Source organism: Microcaecilia unicolor, chromosome 2 (genome assembly GCF_901765095.1).
Source record: "Microcaecilia unicolor chromosome 2, aMicUni1.1, whole genome shotgun sequence".
NCBI classification, from domain to species: domain Eukaryota; kingdom Metazoa; phylum Chordata; class Amphibia; order Gymnophiona; family Siphonopidae; genus Microcaecilia; species Microcaecilia unicolor.
The window spans coordinates 440,989,482-441,004,932 of NC_044032.1; the positions used below are offsets into that span (position 1 = coordinate 440,989,482).

The 15,451-nt window shown below is 50.8% G+C and overlaps 1 protein-coding gene across 5 annotated transcripts in view; it reads left to right on the forward strand.

The window, feature by feature from the left end:
* The window catches only part of LOC115461201 (protein O-GlcNAcase-like), an 83,002-nt gene that overhangs the window by 63,075 nt on the left and 4,476 nt on the right, over window positions 1–15,451 (forward strand). For all 5 annotated transcript variants that reach the window (XM_030190862.1, XM_030190864.1, XM_030190866.1 and 2 more), the window contains one exon: window positions 1,849–2,041. In XM_030190862.1, the coding sequence (XP_030046722.1) occupies window positions 1,849–2,041 (193 nt within the window). The remainder of the gene's footprint in view (window positions 1–1,848; window positions 2,042–15,451) is intronic.

The window sequence follows — 15,451 nt, forward strand, 5'->3', positions numbered from 1 at the left end:
TCCTTTTCCCTCATCTCATCTCCTTCCTCACTCTTCCCTCCCCTCCATCCATGTCCAGCATTTCTTCTCTCTCCCCTCCCCTGCCCTCCATCCACCCATGTCCAGCGACCGTTCTCTCCCCCTGCCCTCCATCCACCCATGTCCAGCGACCCTCCTTTCCCCTGCCCTCTATCCACCCATGTCCAGTGACCCTCCTCTCCCCTGCCCTGCATGCACCCATACCCAGTGACCCTCCTCTCCCCTGCCCTCCATGCACCCATACCCAGCGACCCTTCCTCTCCCCTGCCCTGCATGCACCCTTACCCAGTGACCCTCCTTTCCCCTGCCCTCCATCCACCCATATCCAGCAGTGACCCTCCTCTCCCCTGCCCTGCATGCACCCATACCCAGTGACCCTTCTCTCCCCTCCATCCACCCATGCCCAGCGACTCCCTTCTTTCCCCTGCCACCCCCTCCCGAGTTGTTCAGCGAATTCTCCTCCTTCCCTCCCTCCGGATCCGGTCCCTCACCGACTCCTTGGCCTTCGAATTCTTCGGGCAGGCAATCTTGCCTGCCCGCTGCCAGCGCTGACTCTCCCCCGCTGCTGGATCGCGCTTCAAAATGGCCGCCAATACTTCAGCAGAAGTCTCGCGAGGCCGCCTCTGGAATTCTCGGCGGCCATTTTTAAAGCGCAAACCGGCAGCAGGGGAGAGTCAGCGCTGGCAGCAGGCAGGCAAGACTGCCTGCCCCGAAGACAAGGAGTCAGTGAGGGACCAGATCCGGAGGGAGGGAGGAGAGCCAGAGCCGGCTCACGCTTTTTAACAACAGGCTCGCAAGTCGGAAGAAAATTTAACAACCGGCTCTTGTGAGCCGGTGCGAGCCGGCTCCAGCACACCACTGAATAGAGCTATAGAAATGATTAGTAGTAGTAGTAGTTTTTCAATGCCAGCATTGAATATCTGAGTTTATGTGGCAAGTTATTTCTTATGTGGTTAATTGCAATATTCAGCACTTAAAACTGCCTAAGCGACACCACATAAAGATTAGACTGTGTTTTAATGCTGTCTGATTGAGTCCTTGACTTAGGCGGTTAAGTGCTGAATATTGGTACTTAAGTGCATAATTGCCAAGTCCACCCCCTGCTCTCCTAACACACCTTAGCTTTTGACTCTATTTCTACCTGCTACATCCACTGCTTCACTCGACTTGCTGTTTCTCTTATACCGACTCTTAGAAGCCAGAGAGTTAAATATTTTGGATCCTGCAGAATTCTGGGAAATTGTAAGGTCACCTTAAGTCAAAACTAGCTTTTCTATTTGCTTCCGCTACTTATTTGTGGAATTCGTTGCCAGAGAATGTCTTAAAGGTGGCTAGCTTAAAAGGGTTTTAAAAAGGTCTGGAATGCTTCCTCAAGGAAAAGTCCATAGACCATTATTAAATTGACTTGGGGAAAATGCACTGCTATTTCTAGGATAAGCAGCATAAAATGTATTGAACTTTTTTGGATCTTGCCAGGTATTTGTGACCTGGATTGGCCACTGTTGGAAACAGAATGCTGGTGCTTCATGGACCTTTGGTCTGGTCCAGTGTGGCAATAATGTACTTATGTACATGTGTCATGACAAGGGTGTAAGCTCTGTGAATCAGGGACTTAATGTCTTGTAGCAGCAGGAGCAGAACTAAAACCCCAGACTAGAAGACACACTGAATAAGAAATGAATTATATTGATTAAGTAACATGACATTTCATACAGAATATTTGTGTTCCTCTAAGGATTTTGGTAGTTGCTTGGATGATGAAAGGCCTCTTGTCCATGATATTTGTATAGGGAAGAGAATTAGTCACGAGTCTTTGCTCTTACCCTGCAGGTTCTTGGGCAGCTTCCTCACTCTGAGTCCAGAGTATTTCTTTGTTCTAGAGGATGAGCAAGGGCTGTGTGGATATGCTGCGGGGGCCATCAACGTGTGGACTTTCCTGAAAAAGTGTGAGACAACCTGGTTTCCTATCATGAGGGAGAAGTACCCAAAATCCAATGCCCTGGGAAACTTGTTTCTGAAACAGGTAAGATGGGTATAGACATATAGAATATAGTCTGCACTGTTACTGAACCATAACAATACATCCTCTTCCTTTTAAGGGGGAGTTTCAAGTATCTGTAAAGGTTGAATGTGCTACACAATCCTGCAGGGCTACAAAACGTTTGCAGTTGGTCCAGCATTCATCCAACCCTACCCAGCTCATGGGGTTACCATAAGTCCTCTTTTTGGATTTCTTCAGATACGTCCTCCAGGATTTTTAATTGTTAAGGAAACGTCCTTTTTTTCTTTTATGTGTCTATGACCAACACACCTACACACATAATGAGACAAACCATTCTGGCCTATTAGTCAATGGGGGTGCTAAAGAGAGAGAGACACACCCTTCTCTGTTCCCCTGCTGGTTGAATCTGTCAAATGAATTTTGTTCATGCAGCACAACTTTAATTATATGTCATTCAAAGACTTTCACAGGTATCTCAGAAGCCAGCTAAAACTGTTGAGGGATATGTGCTCTTCTGATAAGTGCACTTGGGCTCAGACTCAGTCAAGCTCAAATCTGGAAGTTCTTGAAAAGTAGATTGTCTACTGTTGTCCTGTAACAGTACGTCACTGTTTGATGTGTGTTCATTAACTAAAGGCTACGATTAAATATTTCTCTAGCATAGGTACCAACCATTTTTATTTTTTCTGTCTTCTTTTTTGTCTCTGCAAATATGGTAACCCTACCATGCCCTCTCTCTTCTCCTTTCCTTCCATCCCCTAAGACTTTCTCTGTTCCTTCCCTCCCCTCCCTCTCCTCTTACCAGACCACTCTTTCTCTGTTGATTCCCCTCCTCGGATCTCCAGCCCTCTGGTACACTTATTGCCTCACTCTTCCTATTAGCTCAGTTTTTCAAGGTGCCACAGCTCTTAAGCTCCCACAGAGCCACTCTCCTCCAGATTCTGTCTAGGTCGCCCAAAGTTGGGTGCCCATATTTGGACGTGAATCTCAGATGCTCATGTAAACTAATTAGTCAATTAGGTGCTAAGTCAATTATTGGAGTTAAGCACTTAATTGGCAGGAATTAGGAGCGATATCTGCCCTGCACCCTATTCTATAATGCGTGCCTAAATATAGTGTGCAACTGAAAAGGGGGTGTGGCCATGGGAGGGGCATGGGTGGGTCAGAAATTAGGTGCAGTGTTATAGAATGCTTGTATTTATGCGCCTAACTGCCACCTGTTGGCGTGAGGATTTACACCAGGTTTCAACAGGTGTAAGTTTTTTCACCCAAAATTAGATGTGGGAGTCCATGCTAAGTGCTAGTCTAGAAAGGTTTCTTAGTGCTTTATATTTAACATGTGGTATAATGCCAAGAGTTAACTGTCAACGCAGCAGATAACAATGGAACAGTTAATGCTACCTCAATGAGTGGTAAGTGCAACTGTGTTATTTCCAATGTAGTTATCATGCATTAGCCCCCTACTTCTAGAACGTTCTGTGCCCAGATTTGCACCTAGTGTGCCAATTTTCATGCACAAGTTATAGAATAAGGTCAATCGTGTGCATAGCTTAATTTAACAATGAGCTGATAGTTGGTGTTTGTGAACAATGATAATAGGCTATAATTGGCACCGATTAGAAGTTATTGTAACTGCCCATAATCTGCACAACTTCAAAGGGGTGTGGCAGTGGCGTAGCCAGACAGCCAATTTTGGGTGGGCCTGAGCTCAAAGCGGGTGGGCAGCAAATATTTTCTATGCCTCCTCCTGAAACAGGTGGGAATCAGGAGACGAAAGGCAAACTTTGGTTCCAAACAAGGCAACTTTATTGCTAGCAAGTGAACAGCACCGAGTAGTCTCGGGACACTGTGTGTCATAAATCATCTGACACTTACATTTATACTTCCCTACTGGGCCTGCGCATTTGGCCCCTTACACATCACAACTGGCATGCGCAGTAAACTTTTGTAGTTCTTACAGTACAAAATTGTAGTCCCAGTACATACTCACGTCATAACACTGAAATGATACTGGCAAGAAAAACGAAACTTAGCAGCTTATTCTTCACACACACACAATGCTCCTTTCTAGCACAGGAGATAAGGTTCGGCTCAGGAATGCAGGGGGTGTCAGCACCCTCCAAGGTCGCGTTGCTACATGCAAGCTGGTCTTGTATAGGCCTTGCAAACTACTGTTACAAGCTATATGTCTAATAGTCCTGCATTCTGTCCTTACATTAGTAAACAACAACCTTCTTGGTTAGTAAACAGTAAAACTGGATAGGGCACAAATGTCCAAGGTACAAATGTCCAGTGCAGTAATAAGGTGTGGCTAAACAGCCAAAAGCAGAGGTAGAGTGCATAAGTATACGTCCATCAGTAGGCACAAAACATGAGGTTGTCCTGTTGTTCAGCAGTATTCGGGTAGTGTTCGGCGTTCCACTCCTTCATTCCCCCCTTTTGATACTTGAACATCCATTCTGGTGGAGAGTATCACCTCCATGAACCGCACCTCCATGAACCCTGAAAAGGAAAGAGAGGACAAGGATAGTCAGCGAGGGAGGCAACAAGCGAGCCCTAAGCCCTTGCGCAGCCGTTGGTTGCTTCGCCGGGGTTGAGACGGAGGGTCCCTAGAGGAATCCCCCCCCCTTTGTAGCCGGTCTTTTGCTGGCACAAGGGTAATGGCCCATGAAGTGACTCAGGGGGTTCAAAGTGCACATCAGCCACAAGGTGCTTCATCGTCAGCTTCATCAGACTGGGGAATGGGAGAGTACATCTGGAGAGCCATAAGTTGGGCAGCAGCACGGCGGTCAGCGATGCTTTCCATGGTGGAGCGGAGACACCTGAAAACTAAGGGAAGAGATAAAGGAATTAGTAAACAGGACAACAGAAACAGGCCACCCATGACAAGGAGGCCTTGCAGGCTCCCGGAGGTTGGCAACCAGCTAGTTAGGGAGGAGGTCCAGTCCCACGCGCTGTTCCAGGTCTGGACGGGGACGTGGGCTAATTTGACCATCCGGTCAGTTATCTCCTTGATGACATGGCTCTGGTCATCAATCTGTAAGCAGCAATTACTGAGGTTAAACTTGCCACACACCCCGCCCTCCTGGGCTAGGAGGTAGTCAAGAGCCAAGCGATTTTGGTAAACTGCGGTAATGAGCTTAGTGTTTTGTCGGGCTAGGATATTGAGGGCAAAGGCCGAATCGTTAGTAAGGATTTCGAGCACGGCCTGTAGGCGAATAATGCGATTCAGCATATAGATAGGGGTGCGGTACCCGTATGTACCATCTTCAGCCCATGTGGCCGGTCCATAGTAATGAATGATGCGTTCTGGCGGCCACTCGTTGTCTTTCCAGTCTCCAATTTGGACTTTGGGCTTGGTGTTTAGAAAGGACCGTTTACGTCTGGCAGGGTTATCTGGCCCTTTTTCCACGTATAGGGGGATACCCAAAGTTTCGCCAATTCGCAGGGGCAGAAGGAAAAAGCTAGGTCGAACAGTGCCCAAGAGACAGGTACCGTACCAGCGGGCCGGGAGTTGTTCGTAGGCCCTGCGCCCGCAGATATAGTAGTAGCCCCCCGGGGCTACCCACTTGAGGGAGGCGTTTCCTCCGTATGCCCATGTTGTGTTCAAGGTGGGTTCTGTCCAGATAGGTTCCGGGGCGGGCAGGTTATCCGTTTGCCACCAGGTCGTCCGGCTTCCATTATACTGAAGAACCCCCGTGCAAGCAGAATCTCCCACTGGTACAGAGTACCGCTTCGATGGCGCTCGACTAGCGCAGAGGGTACCTATGATATTTGTTCTCAAGGCCCATTCGTACGGCTTCGGTCGCTGGGGAAAGGTAATGTTAGTGGTGTTGAGTGCATCCCACGTTTGCTGTCGGATCTCTCTCGCTTCCCAGGGCCATTGTTCACCCATGTCGGTGCCTCCACAGACGAAACAGTTGGCAATTCCCAGGGAGAGGGCAATGTTCTCGGCCAAGTTAAGGAACATATTCCGGGCTTCTGGGGAGATGGGGAACGTAGTCTCGGTCTGTTCAGCACGAGCAATTTCATCGAATACTTCTTGGTAGCCGACGACAGTAGTCTGGTAGTGCGAAGGAGGCTTTGTTTCGAGGCTCTGATATATGGTAATATATGTCAAGGGATCCATTCCTCCACCGTCAATGCCAAGGCCCCACGTCCCTCTCCAAGGCATGTCGTGTCCTCGAATGGGCCAGTCTAGGGACACATAGTTACCAGAACCTCGACGAAACTCGCCCAGGCCGGTGCATCCGGCATATCCTCCTCCCGTATAAGCACATACTCGGTCCCAGCCCGAGGCTCGAGTGTCACCGGCGCATGGGAGCCAAACCCACGGGGAGCAGCATCTCATGTCTGGACTGAAAGGGCAGACATACTTGTGGTCGTTCACATATGCCTGACGCCAACTCTGGCTACCACATTTGCGAGACCAAGGGTGTTTGTCCATGGCGGCACAGACGTCGAAGGTTAGGGTTGCTATAGTTTGGATGCCACCAACGAGGATGCGAGTGGAATTTACGTAATATAGAATGCCATCGCCCTCGACTCCCGGGGGCCCGGCCACATACGCAGGGAGTCCTACGCTGAGGGTGACATTGTAGTATCTTGGCTTGGTAGGGCTATGGCAGATAGTGAGATTGCCTTGGAGGCATCTGTGGAACTGTTGGAGGCCATTCGGGGTAATGAGGGCACAAGTCGGGAGAAGCTGGCAACCGCCTTCTGGGGGCTGCGTCTGGTGGATGAGGGTGGTAACCAGGTGATACCCTCCCTCTATACGATGGCGCACCAGGCGCAAACATTCGGTGCAATTCTTGCTCAGGGTGGTAGGATAGCTCGGGACTGCACACAGGAGAAGGAAGATGTTCAGCATTATAGATTTGGTGGGAGGTATCCGAGCTTTTGCAGCAAGAAGATAATGAGGCCCACGATGAAGGCTGCGATAAACAGGGAGCCAAAAACGCAGTGGGTCCAGAAGCTGAGTTCCTGTTGCTGGGCAGGCATGAATCTGGTGGTTCACGTCTTTCTTAAGGTCAGCCGTAATGGAGCGTCTGGATGGTGATGAGCAGTCCAACGCTTCGGGGTGCTGTTAGTGGGAGCGGCAGGTTTCAGTCGGGTCCAATGTATCCACACCGAGCTTCCTGCAATTTTAACAGCGGTTGGGGTCGTTAGGAGAACAAGGGAGGGCCCCTTCCATTTGGGCTTTAGACAGTCAGATTCATCCCACTCTTTTACCCAGACCTCATCTCCTACCCTGAACCGATGTGTGGGATTGGTGAGAACCAAGGGAGCTACTCTTTCAGTGTATTGCTGGATGTCTTGCACTACCTCGTGTAATGCTTTCATCTGTCTCACTAAGGAACTCTCGCCCTGTATCTGCAAGGAGTCGGGAAAAGAGGGTAGTGGTGGTGGCCTAGCATACATCATCTTGTAAGGAGTAAGGCCGGTAGCCTTGGGGGTACACCTAAGATGTAGCAAGGCCAGTGGGAGCAGATCGGGCCATTTGGCTTTGGCTTCTTGGCATAGCTTGGCTAGCTGGTTCTTCAGGGAACGGTTAGCTCTCTCCACTATTCCACTGCTTTGGGGTCTCCAGGCACAATGTAACTTCCAATCGAGGCCTAGTCTCGTACTGAGCTGTTGAGTTACTTCACTGGCAAAGGCAGGACCGTTGTCGGAGTTTATCTGCTTGGGGAGACCGTATCTGGGTAAGATTTGATGAAGCAGTAGGGAGGTGACTTCTTTAGCCATTTCCGTTCTAGTGGGCTGGGCTTCAATCCATCCGGTGTAGGTACACACGGCGACAAGGATAGCTTTGTAGCCCCGGGCCGGGGGCATGTGTGTAAAGTCAATCTGGCAGACTTGGAAGGGGCTAGTGCCTCGGAGAACATGTCCTGGCATAGGACCGGGCCCCGTTCGAGGGTTGTTCCGGGCACAAGTGGCGCATCGGCTGGAAGCATTTTTGGTCCACAGGGACAGTTTGTTGATGTAGTAAGTTTTCTCGAGTAGGCGCCCCAGAGCGTCCCTGCCCAGGTGGGTGCGGTCGTGAGCCTCCTTGGCTACCGTCCAGGCCAGGGCTTCGGGTATCCATATGCGCCCATCCTGTAGTACCCACCAGCCATTGCGTGACTCCAGGCCCTCTTGCCGGGCCCACTCAGCCTCTTGTGGGGCTATAGATAGGGGTCTCTGTGGGGAGGTGAACGACGAGTACAAGGTCAGATGAGTGAGTAGAGCAAGGGAGCAGACTTGCCCTTTTTGCGGCATCATCCGCTCGTTGGTTACCGCGGGCAATAGGGTCCGTCCGGCCGGTGTGGGCCCTGCAATGCATTACAGCTACTTTCTTTGGCTTCCACACCGACTCGAGCAGTTGGCAAATCTCAGTGGCATTCGCGAGTCCTTTTCCTTCAGCTGTCAGAAATCCCCTCTCCTTGTACAAGGCTCCATGCACCTGGAGGGTGAGGAAAGCGTATTTGGAGTCAGTGTAAATGTTAACAACTTTTCCTTCAGCCCACAGGAGGGCTTTGGTGAGGGCGATCAGCTCCGCTTTCTGGGCTGACGTTCCGGGCGGCAGGGCCATAGCCTCAATCACGTGGTCCTCAGATACAACAGCATAGCCAGCTCTTCGACTTCCCTCTATTACTTGGCTACTTCCATCGGTGAACAGGGTGATGCCCCCTTGCCAGGGTTGGTCCTTGAGATCAGGTCTGCTAGAATGCACTGTGGCCATTACCTCCTCACAGTCGTGTAATGGCGGTTCAGGGGCCGGGAGGAGGGTGGCAGGATTGAGGTTGGTCGTGTCCAGGATCCGCACCTCCGGATTTTCGCACAGGAGGGCTTGGTATTTAACCAATCGGGAGTTGGTCATCCATCTAGGTCCGTGGCTCTCGAGTAGGCCGCGGATGGTGTGGGGTGTGGTCACAAAAAGTGTTTGGCCAAACGTGAGTTTGTTGGCCTCATGTATCAGCAGACAGGCCGCTGCAATGCTTCGGAGACAGCCCGGCCATCCTCGTGCCACGTTGTCCATTCCCTTGGAGAGATATGCTACAGGGCGTTGCCAGGTGCCGACCAGTTGGGTGAGGACTCCAAGTGCCAGTCCCTTCTTTTCGTCGACGAACAAGTGGAACGGCTTAGTCACATCTGGCAGTCCGAGCGCTGGTGGGGCCACAAGGGCCTCCTTGAGGTCCTGAAGGGCTTTCAGTTCGTTTTTCCCCCACTGGAGGTTTTGGCCCTCGAGTTCAGGTCCTTTTAGCTTGGCGTACAGATCATGGGTCAGAACAGCGAAGTTGATGATCCATATCCGGCAGTATCCAGCGGCTCCGAGGAGTGCTCGCAATTCCTTCTTATTCACAGGGGTGGGTTGGTTGCGGATAGCTTGGGTTCGGGGGGTACCGAGCCTTCGGGTTCCTTCTCGGAGGCGAAACCCCAGATACTCGACTTCGATCTCGCATATCTGGGCCTTTTTGCGACTGGCCCGGTACCCCTGGGCTTCCAGGGTTTTCAAGAGGTAAAAAGTAGCTTCTGCACAGTCCGTGTACGTTTCCCGGGCCACCAACAAGTCATCCACGTATTGGACGACCGGCCCGTACTCATCTTGGTACATTTTCAGGTCCTGGGCAAGCTGGTCACCAAAGAGGGTGGGAGAGTTCTTGAACCCCTGAGGAAGCCGGGTCCATGTATATTGCTGCTTGGTTCCCGTCTGTAAGTCTTCCCACGTGAAGGCAAACAACTTCTGGCTGTCGGCAGCAAGGGGGATGGAGAAGAAGGCGTCCTTCAGATCAATGACACTATACCACTTGGTCTGGGATGGCACTTGGGCTAAGATGGAGTAGGGGTTTGGTACGAGAGCAACTATGTCGGCCACCTGGTTGTTGACTTTCCTCAAGTCCTGGACGGGTCTGTATTCGGATGTTCCTGGCTTCTTAACGGGCAACAATGGGGTATTCCACGCGGATCTGATCGGTTTAAGGACCCCTTGTTGGAGGAGTTTCTGTAGATGAGTTTGCATACTATGCCGGGCTGCATAGGGGATGTGGTATTGTCCTTGGTTGACAACTTGAGCATTTGGTTTGAGTTCAATCCAGATGGGGATAGCGTTAACGGCCAGTCCTCCGGGGTTCACTTCTGCCCATACACCAAGCACTTCATCCATTATGGCTCGCCTCTGCTGGGCAAAAGGGGTATTCTGGTCGTAACGGCAGCTGCCAGGCCCTACGGTTGGGGGGGCGTGTAGTCTCCATTCTTCCCTTACCGGGCAGATAAGTGTCACTGGCCGATCTTCAAAGCGAGCTTCCACTTCACCCGTGGTCTTGAACTTCAAGGTGGCCTGGAGCTTACAGAGTAGGTCTCGACCAATCAAGGGGACTGGACATCCAGGGATGTGTATGAACTGATGAGACACCATTGTCCCTCCGATCTGGACTTGGCGTTCCTTGAGGAGGGGGGCTGCAAGGGATTTCCCGGAGGCTCCCACAATTGGTATAGTTTCTTTCGTGGCTGGGGCTATGGCGGTGGTGATAACAGATCGTTGGGCCCCCGTGTCTAGTAAGGCCTTCATAGACTCTGTCCCCACCCGAATTTCCACCAGAGGGTCAGTGGGGACTCTGCCCTCCCGGTCTCTTCATGCGGTACTGTCTCGGGTAGCCTCCATAGCCATCTGCCATTCCCTCCGGTCATCCCGCCCTCTATCTCTTCGGCCCCTTCCCCGGCCTCGTCTGGGGGCCCCTGTACGGTCGCCCGTCTCCTTCTCTCTCTGCCGGTCCCATGGTTCATCTTCTCTCGGGCTGTCCCGTATCTCCTCTGGACAATCAGCCCACCAGTGTCCTTCTTGTCGACAATTTGCACACTGGTTGCGTCCTATGGGGGACCGCGTTCCTCTTGTCCTTCTGCCCCTCCCCTTTGGTCTAGACCTCATCCGTTCTTCCAGCACCGTGGCCAACACATCTGCCTTCTCCCGCATCCGCCTGGTCGATTCCTTTCGGGCCTCCGTCTTCTCTTCCTGGTCGCGATATCCGAATACGCGATCCGCTATAGCTTTCAGTTGGCTGAGGCTCATCCCTTCGAACCCCTCCGTTCTCTGTAGCTTTCTTCGTATATCCGGTGCCGACTGGCTAACAAAACTCATAACTACGGTTGGGAGGTTCCTGGGGTCTTCGGGGTTTATCGGGCTGTGCCTCCTAAATGCCTCCATAAGCCGTTCCAGAAAATCCCCCGGACTCTCGTCCTTTTGTTGGACTACACTGTGAATTTTCCCCATATTGGTAACCTTCTGTTTCCCCTTCTTTAAGGCGGCCAGGTACGCCTGCTGGTATCGGCGGATAAGGGTTTGGCCTTCAGCGGTTCGGTAGTCCCACGCAGGAGCAGCGAGGGGCGCCTCCGTCTCTATTAGATTCTGTAAGTTGGCATGGGTGGGGTTCGCATCCCGGACAGCTTGCTCCATATTTTGTTGTAAAAGGCGGCGTTCTTCAGTGGTCAGGATGTGGGCGCTCAACTGCCTAAGGTCCCCCCAAGTCGGATTATAACTGTATATAATGCCTTCCACCAGCTCCACCAACTGCTCGGGTTTCTGGTCGTAGGACGGCCCATGCAATTTCCAGTTATACAGGTCGGCACTTGAGAAGGGAACGTGGCTATAAACTGTTGATTCAATGGGCTGGCCCCCCCCTTCCGCCGGGTTAGGGGTATAGGTGGTGGATTGTCGAACTGGGAATAGGTTAGTGGCTCCCTCTTTCCTGCTCGAAGGGAGGGCGTTGCGCGGACTCGATTGGGGGAACCGAGTAATGTTCTTCACAACCCGTTTACTCTTCCGTATGGTTGCGGGGCCCGGTGACTCAGGTGAGTCTGGACGGGACGTCTCTCCGGCCTCCGACTCTGACCCGGAAGCATCAGCGTTATCCGGGCCCTCCTCCAGGCTCGCGATGTCGGGGTATATCGGGGCATACGGCGGTGGCGCGATGTCGTCTTCGTATGCTTCCGCCGTAGCAAGAATCGGGGCCTTCGGAGGCTTCTTTTTGGGCAAACCCTGAACTTTCCCTAGGGTTTCCTTTGGGGGTTTCATTCTAGAAAGTGTGTTGGTCGTACTGGGCGTAGCTCCTACCTTACCAATGGTAGCAGGGGGCGTGGTCTCAGTGGCTTCAGCGCTAGGGGCGGTAGGCCGTATGGGGGCGGGCCCTGCGGCCTTCTGAACGGCAGCGGTTGCCGAGCTTTGGAGGGCGAAGGCATGGGTCGGCAGGGCCTTAAGTTTAGTTTTCCGGCCCTTTCTCTGCTTTACCACCATGAGGGCGGCCTTTTCTACCTTCCGTTGGGCCCAAGCCGGCGGGTCCCGGACTACATCCAACCACGCTTCTATGTATGGGATGTCCTCGGGACAGCCTGGGTTTCCCTCAACTATAACAATATTCATGACCGCCGCCACTTTTTCATACTCGAATGACCCTCCCGGGGGCCATCCGGCAATTCCTAGCCCTGGCCACATAAATTGACATCTCTGTATCATCCCGGCCCTGCTACATTTATCTTGGTCGAACACTTCGCTAAAGTGTTCCGTCATTAAGTCTAACGGTGAAGACCCACCCCCGCCCATCCTAACCTGAGTGCCAAAGGACAGGTGACGGACAAAGGGGGAAGGGGCGGTGGAGGAGTAAGGGGTCTCGTTCCACCAGACACAAAAGGGTCAACACTCGGCCTGACCAGGACGCGGTCGCCCGGCCTGGAACTGCAAGCCCATTCACACACTTTCATACGCCACAAGAAACCCTCCCGTTCGCCGCTCGGTTTCGTCGCCGGAGCCTAGTGAGTTTCGGGACCTAGTCGTATACCAATAGTCCGTATTAGTCACTGGCTAAAAGAGGGTGATCACGCCTCTTCTTCGGTCCTTACTGGGCCGGTCACTACGTAGAGTATACTCGCCTGTCCGCCGGGGTCGCAGGCTGCGCCGTCGTACGCTTCTTTCTGAAATAGAAAAGGTGCCTTGCCGGAACCACACAGCCCCCTCTACAGTCAGGCGGAGTTGATCGACCCTCCTCCGGGAGATGGACGCTGAAATCAGCGGTGGCCACTCACCAGCTTCTCGGGTGGGGATCGATAACCTGACCCGACCACAGTGGGGGAGGGGAAGAATATAATCCGATTCCCCTTTCTACTTCTGTCCCATCTGGGTCGCCAATGAAACAGGTGGGAATCAGGAGACGAAAGGCAAACTTTGGTTCCAAACAAGGCAACTTTATTGCTAGCAAGTGAACAGCACCGAGTAGTCTCGGGACACTGTGTGTCATAAATCATCTGACACTTACATTTATACTTCCCTACTGGGCCTGCGCATTTGGCCCCTTACACATCACAACTGGCATGCGCAGTAAACTTTTGTAGTTCTTACAGTACAAAATTGTAGTCCCAGTACATACTCACGTCATAACACTGAAATGATACTGGCAAGAAAAACGAAACTTAGCAGCTTATTCTTCACACACACACAATGCTCCTTTCTAGCACAGGAGATAAGGTTCGGCTCAGGAATGCAGGGGGTGTCAGCACCCTCCAAGGTCGCGTTGCTACATGCAAGCTGGTCTTGTATAGGCCTTGCAAACTACTGTTACAAGCTATATGTCTAATAGTCCTGCATTCTGTCCTTACATTAGTAAACAACAACCTTCTTGGTTAGTAAACAGTAAAACTGGATAGGGCACAAATGTCCAAGGTACAAATGTCCAGTGCAGTAATAAGGTGTGGCTAAACAGCCAAAAGCAGAGGTAGAGTGCATAAGTATACGTCCATCAGTAGGCACAAAACATGAGGTTGTCCTGTTGTTCAGCAGTATTCGGGTAGTGTTCGGCGTTCCACTCCTTCACTCCCTCCCCCAACTCCAGCACTTTACAACTCAAAATATACAGTCCATTCTCGCTATCCACATGCTCGGTATTCATGAATTCGCTGATTGGCGCAAAATAAAGTGTAACCCATTTTCGCTATTCACAGGCATTCACAGTGTAGTACGAGTGCAAATGAAAATGTGTTCCCATAAGGAAGAAGAAGATATTCATAGAGCTGTGTATGAGTATTGTTATACCAAAAGACTGTATATACTGTACTTTTAGAAAAGAAAGTGTGTAAAATACCTTTATAAATGCACAATATAATAAGTAAGCTGTTCTTTACAAGAAGGGTACATGAAGTGATAAGTTTATGGTGTTAGGTAGCAAAAATGTACAGTGAACAGAGTCACACAGAAACCTAACCCCCTTTTCCTATGGGATCAGTGGTTCCGTATTTGCGTTTTTGGTATTCACGGGGTTTTCTAGGAACATAACCCCAGTGAATAGCGAGAATGGACTGTAAATACTTTAGTTAATAAGGATCCCCAATGTTTGTCAGCTGAGTATTTTCCCCAAATGTGCCAGAACTCCCTTTTACCAAGTTTGGCAGGTAGCAGCAATGTCCCTGAGCCACCAACATCAGCACCCCACGCATGCTTAGTTGTCAGTGGCTCAAGGATGCAGAGTTTGGTAGTAGGGTGTTCTGGCCGCCTTTGGAGGACGTCCTCAGCTGTTTGGGGATCCTCACCAGCTACAGCAGGGGTTAGGGCTGGTGTTAGACATACTGGTGGCTCAAATCAGGAAATAAAATTAAGGGGCCCCTGGATCCCCTTCTCTCCCCTGCAATCACCCCATCTGCCGGTACTGTCACACCAACAGAAATAAAAATATGTAGACAAAAATTGAACTGAGAACTCCCAAGACTCCGCATGAACTGCAACATTGAAAAAAGAAAAATGGGAAATGCATTTCCTTTTCTGGTGAACACAATACAAAGAACATCTGCTTTGTGCATTTCCCAAAACTAACGTGCTCCATTTAAAATTTTAAAAATAAAATGCTTTTTTTCTACCTTTGTTGTCTGGACATTTTATTTTTCCATCACGTTGATTCCAGCTTCTCTTTTCTGCTTTCCTGTTTGTCCTCTGCTAAATTCTTCTTCAAGTGGCTGATATCCATTTGTCTTTTCTCCTCTCTCCTGTCTTATTCCATTCCCTCGCTACACCTGTCTTTTGATATATTGATCTTTTTTCTCTTTCCTGCCTCTGTTCACACAAATTTCACCCTCTTTCTCACCATTCTTTTTACTTTTCAGCTATTTATCAGACTTCCAACTCCTCCTCTCACCCACTAGTTTTCCCATTCCCCATCTTTCTCCTTCCCCAGCCTTCCATTCCCTTTCAACTGTAATGTACTCTCCATTGCCATGTTTCTACCTCATGTAATCACTATTTTCCTCATTCATTTCCCAGCCTATTCCTTCCTCCATCCTTCTAGTTCAGCATCTGCTCCCTCTTTTTCCGCTCCCCACCATCATAGCCCGATATCTTCCTGTCCCTTCTACTCCACCCCTCATTATGTTTTTGTCCCTTCCCTCCTGCCCCGCTCCACCATGTTCCAGCATTTCTTC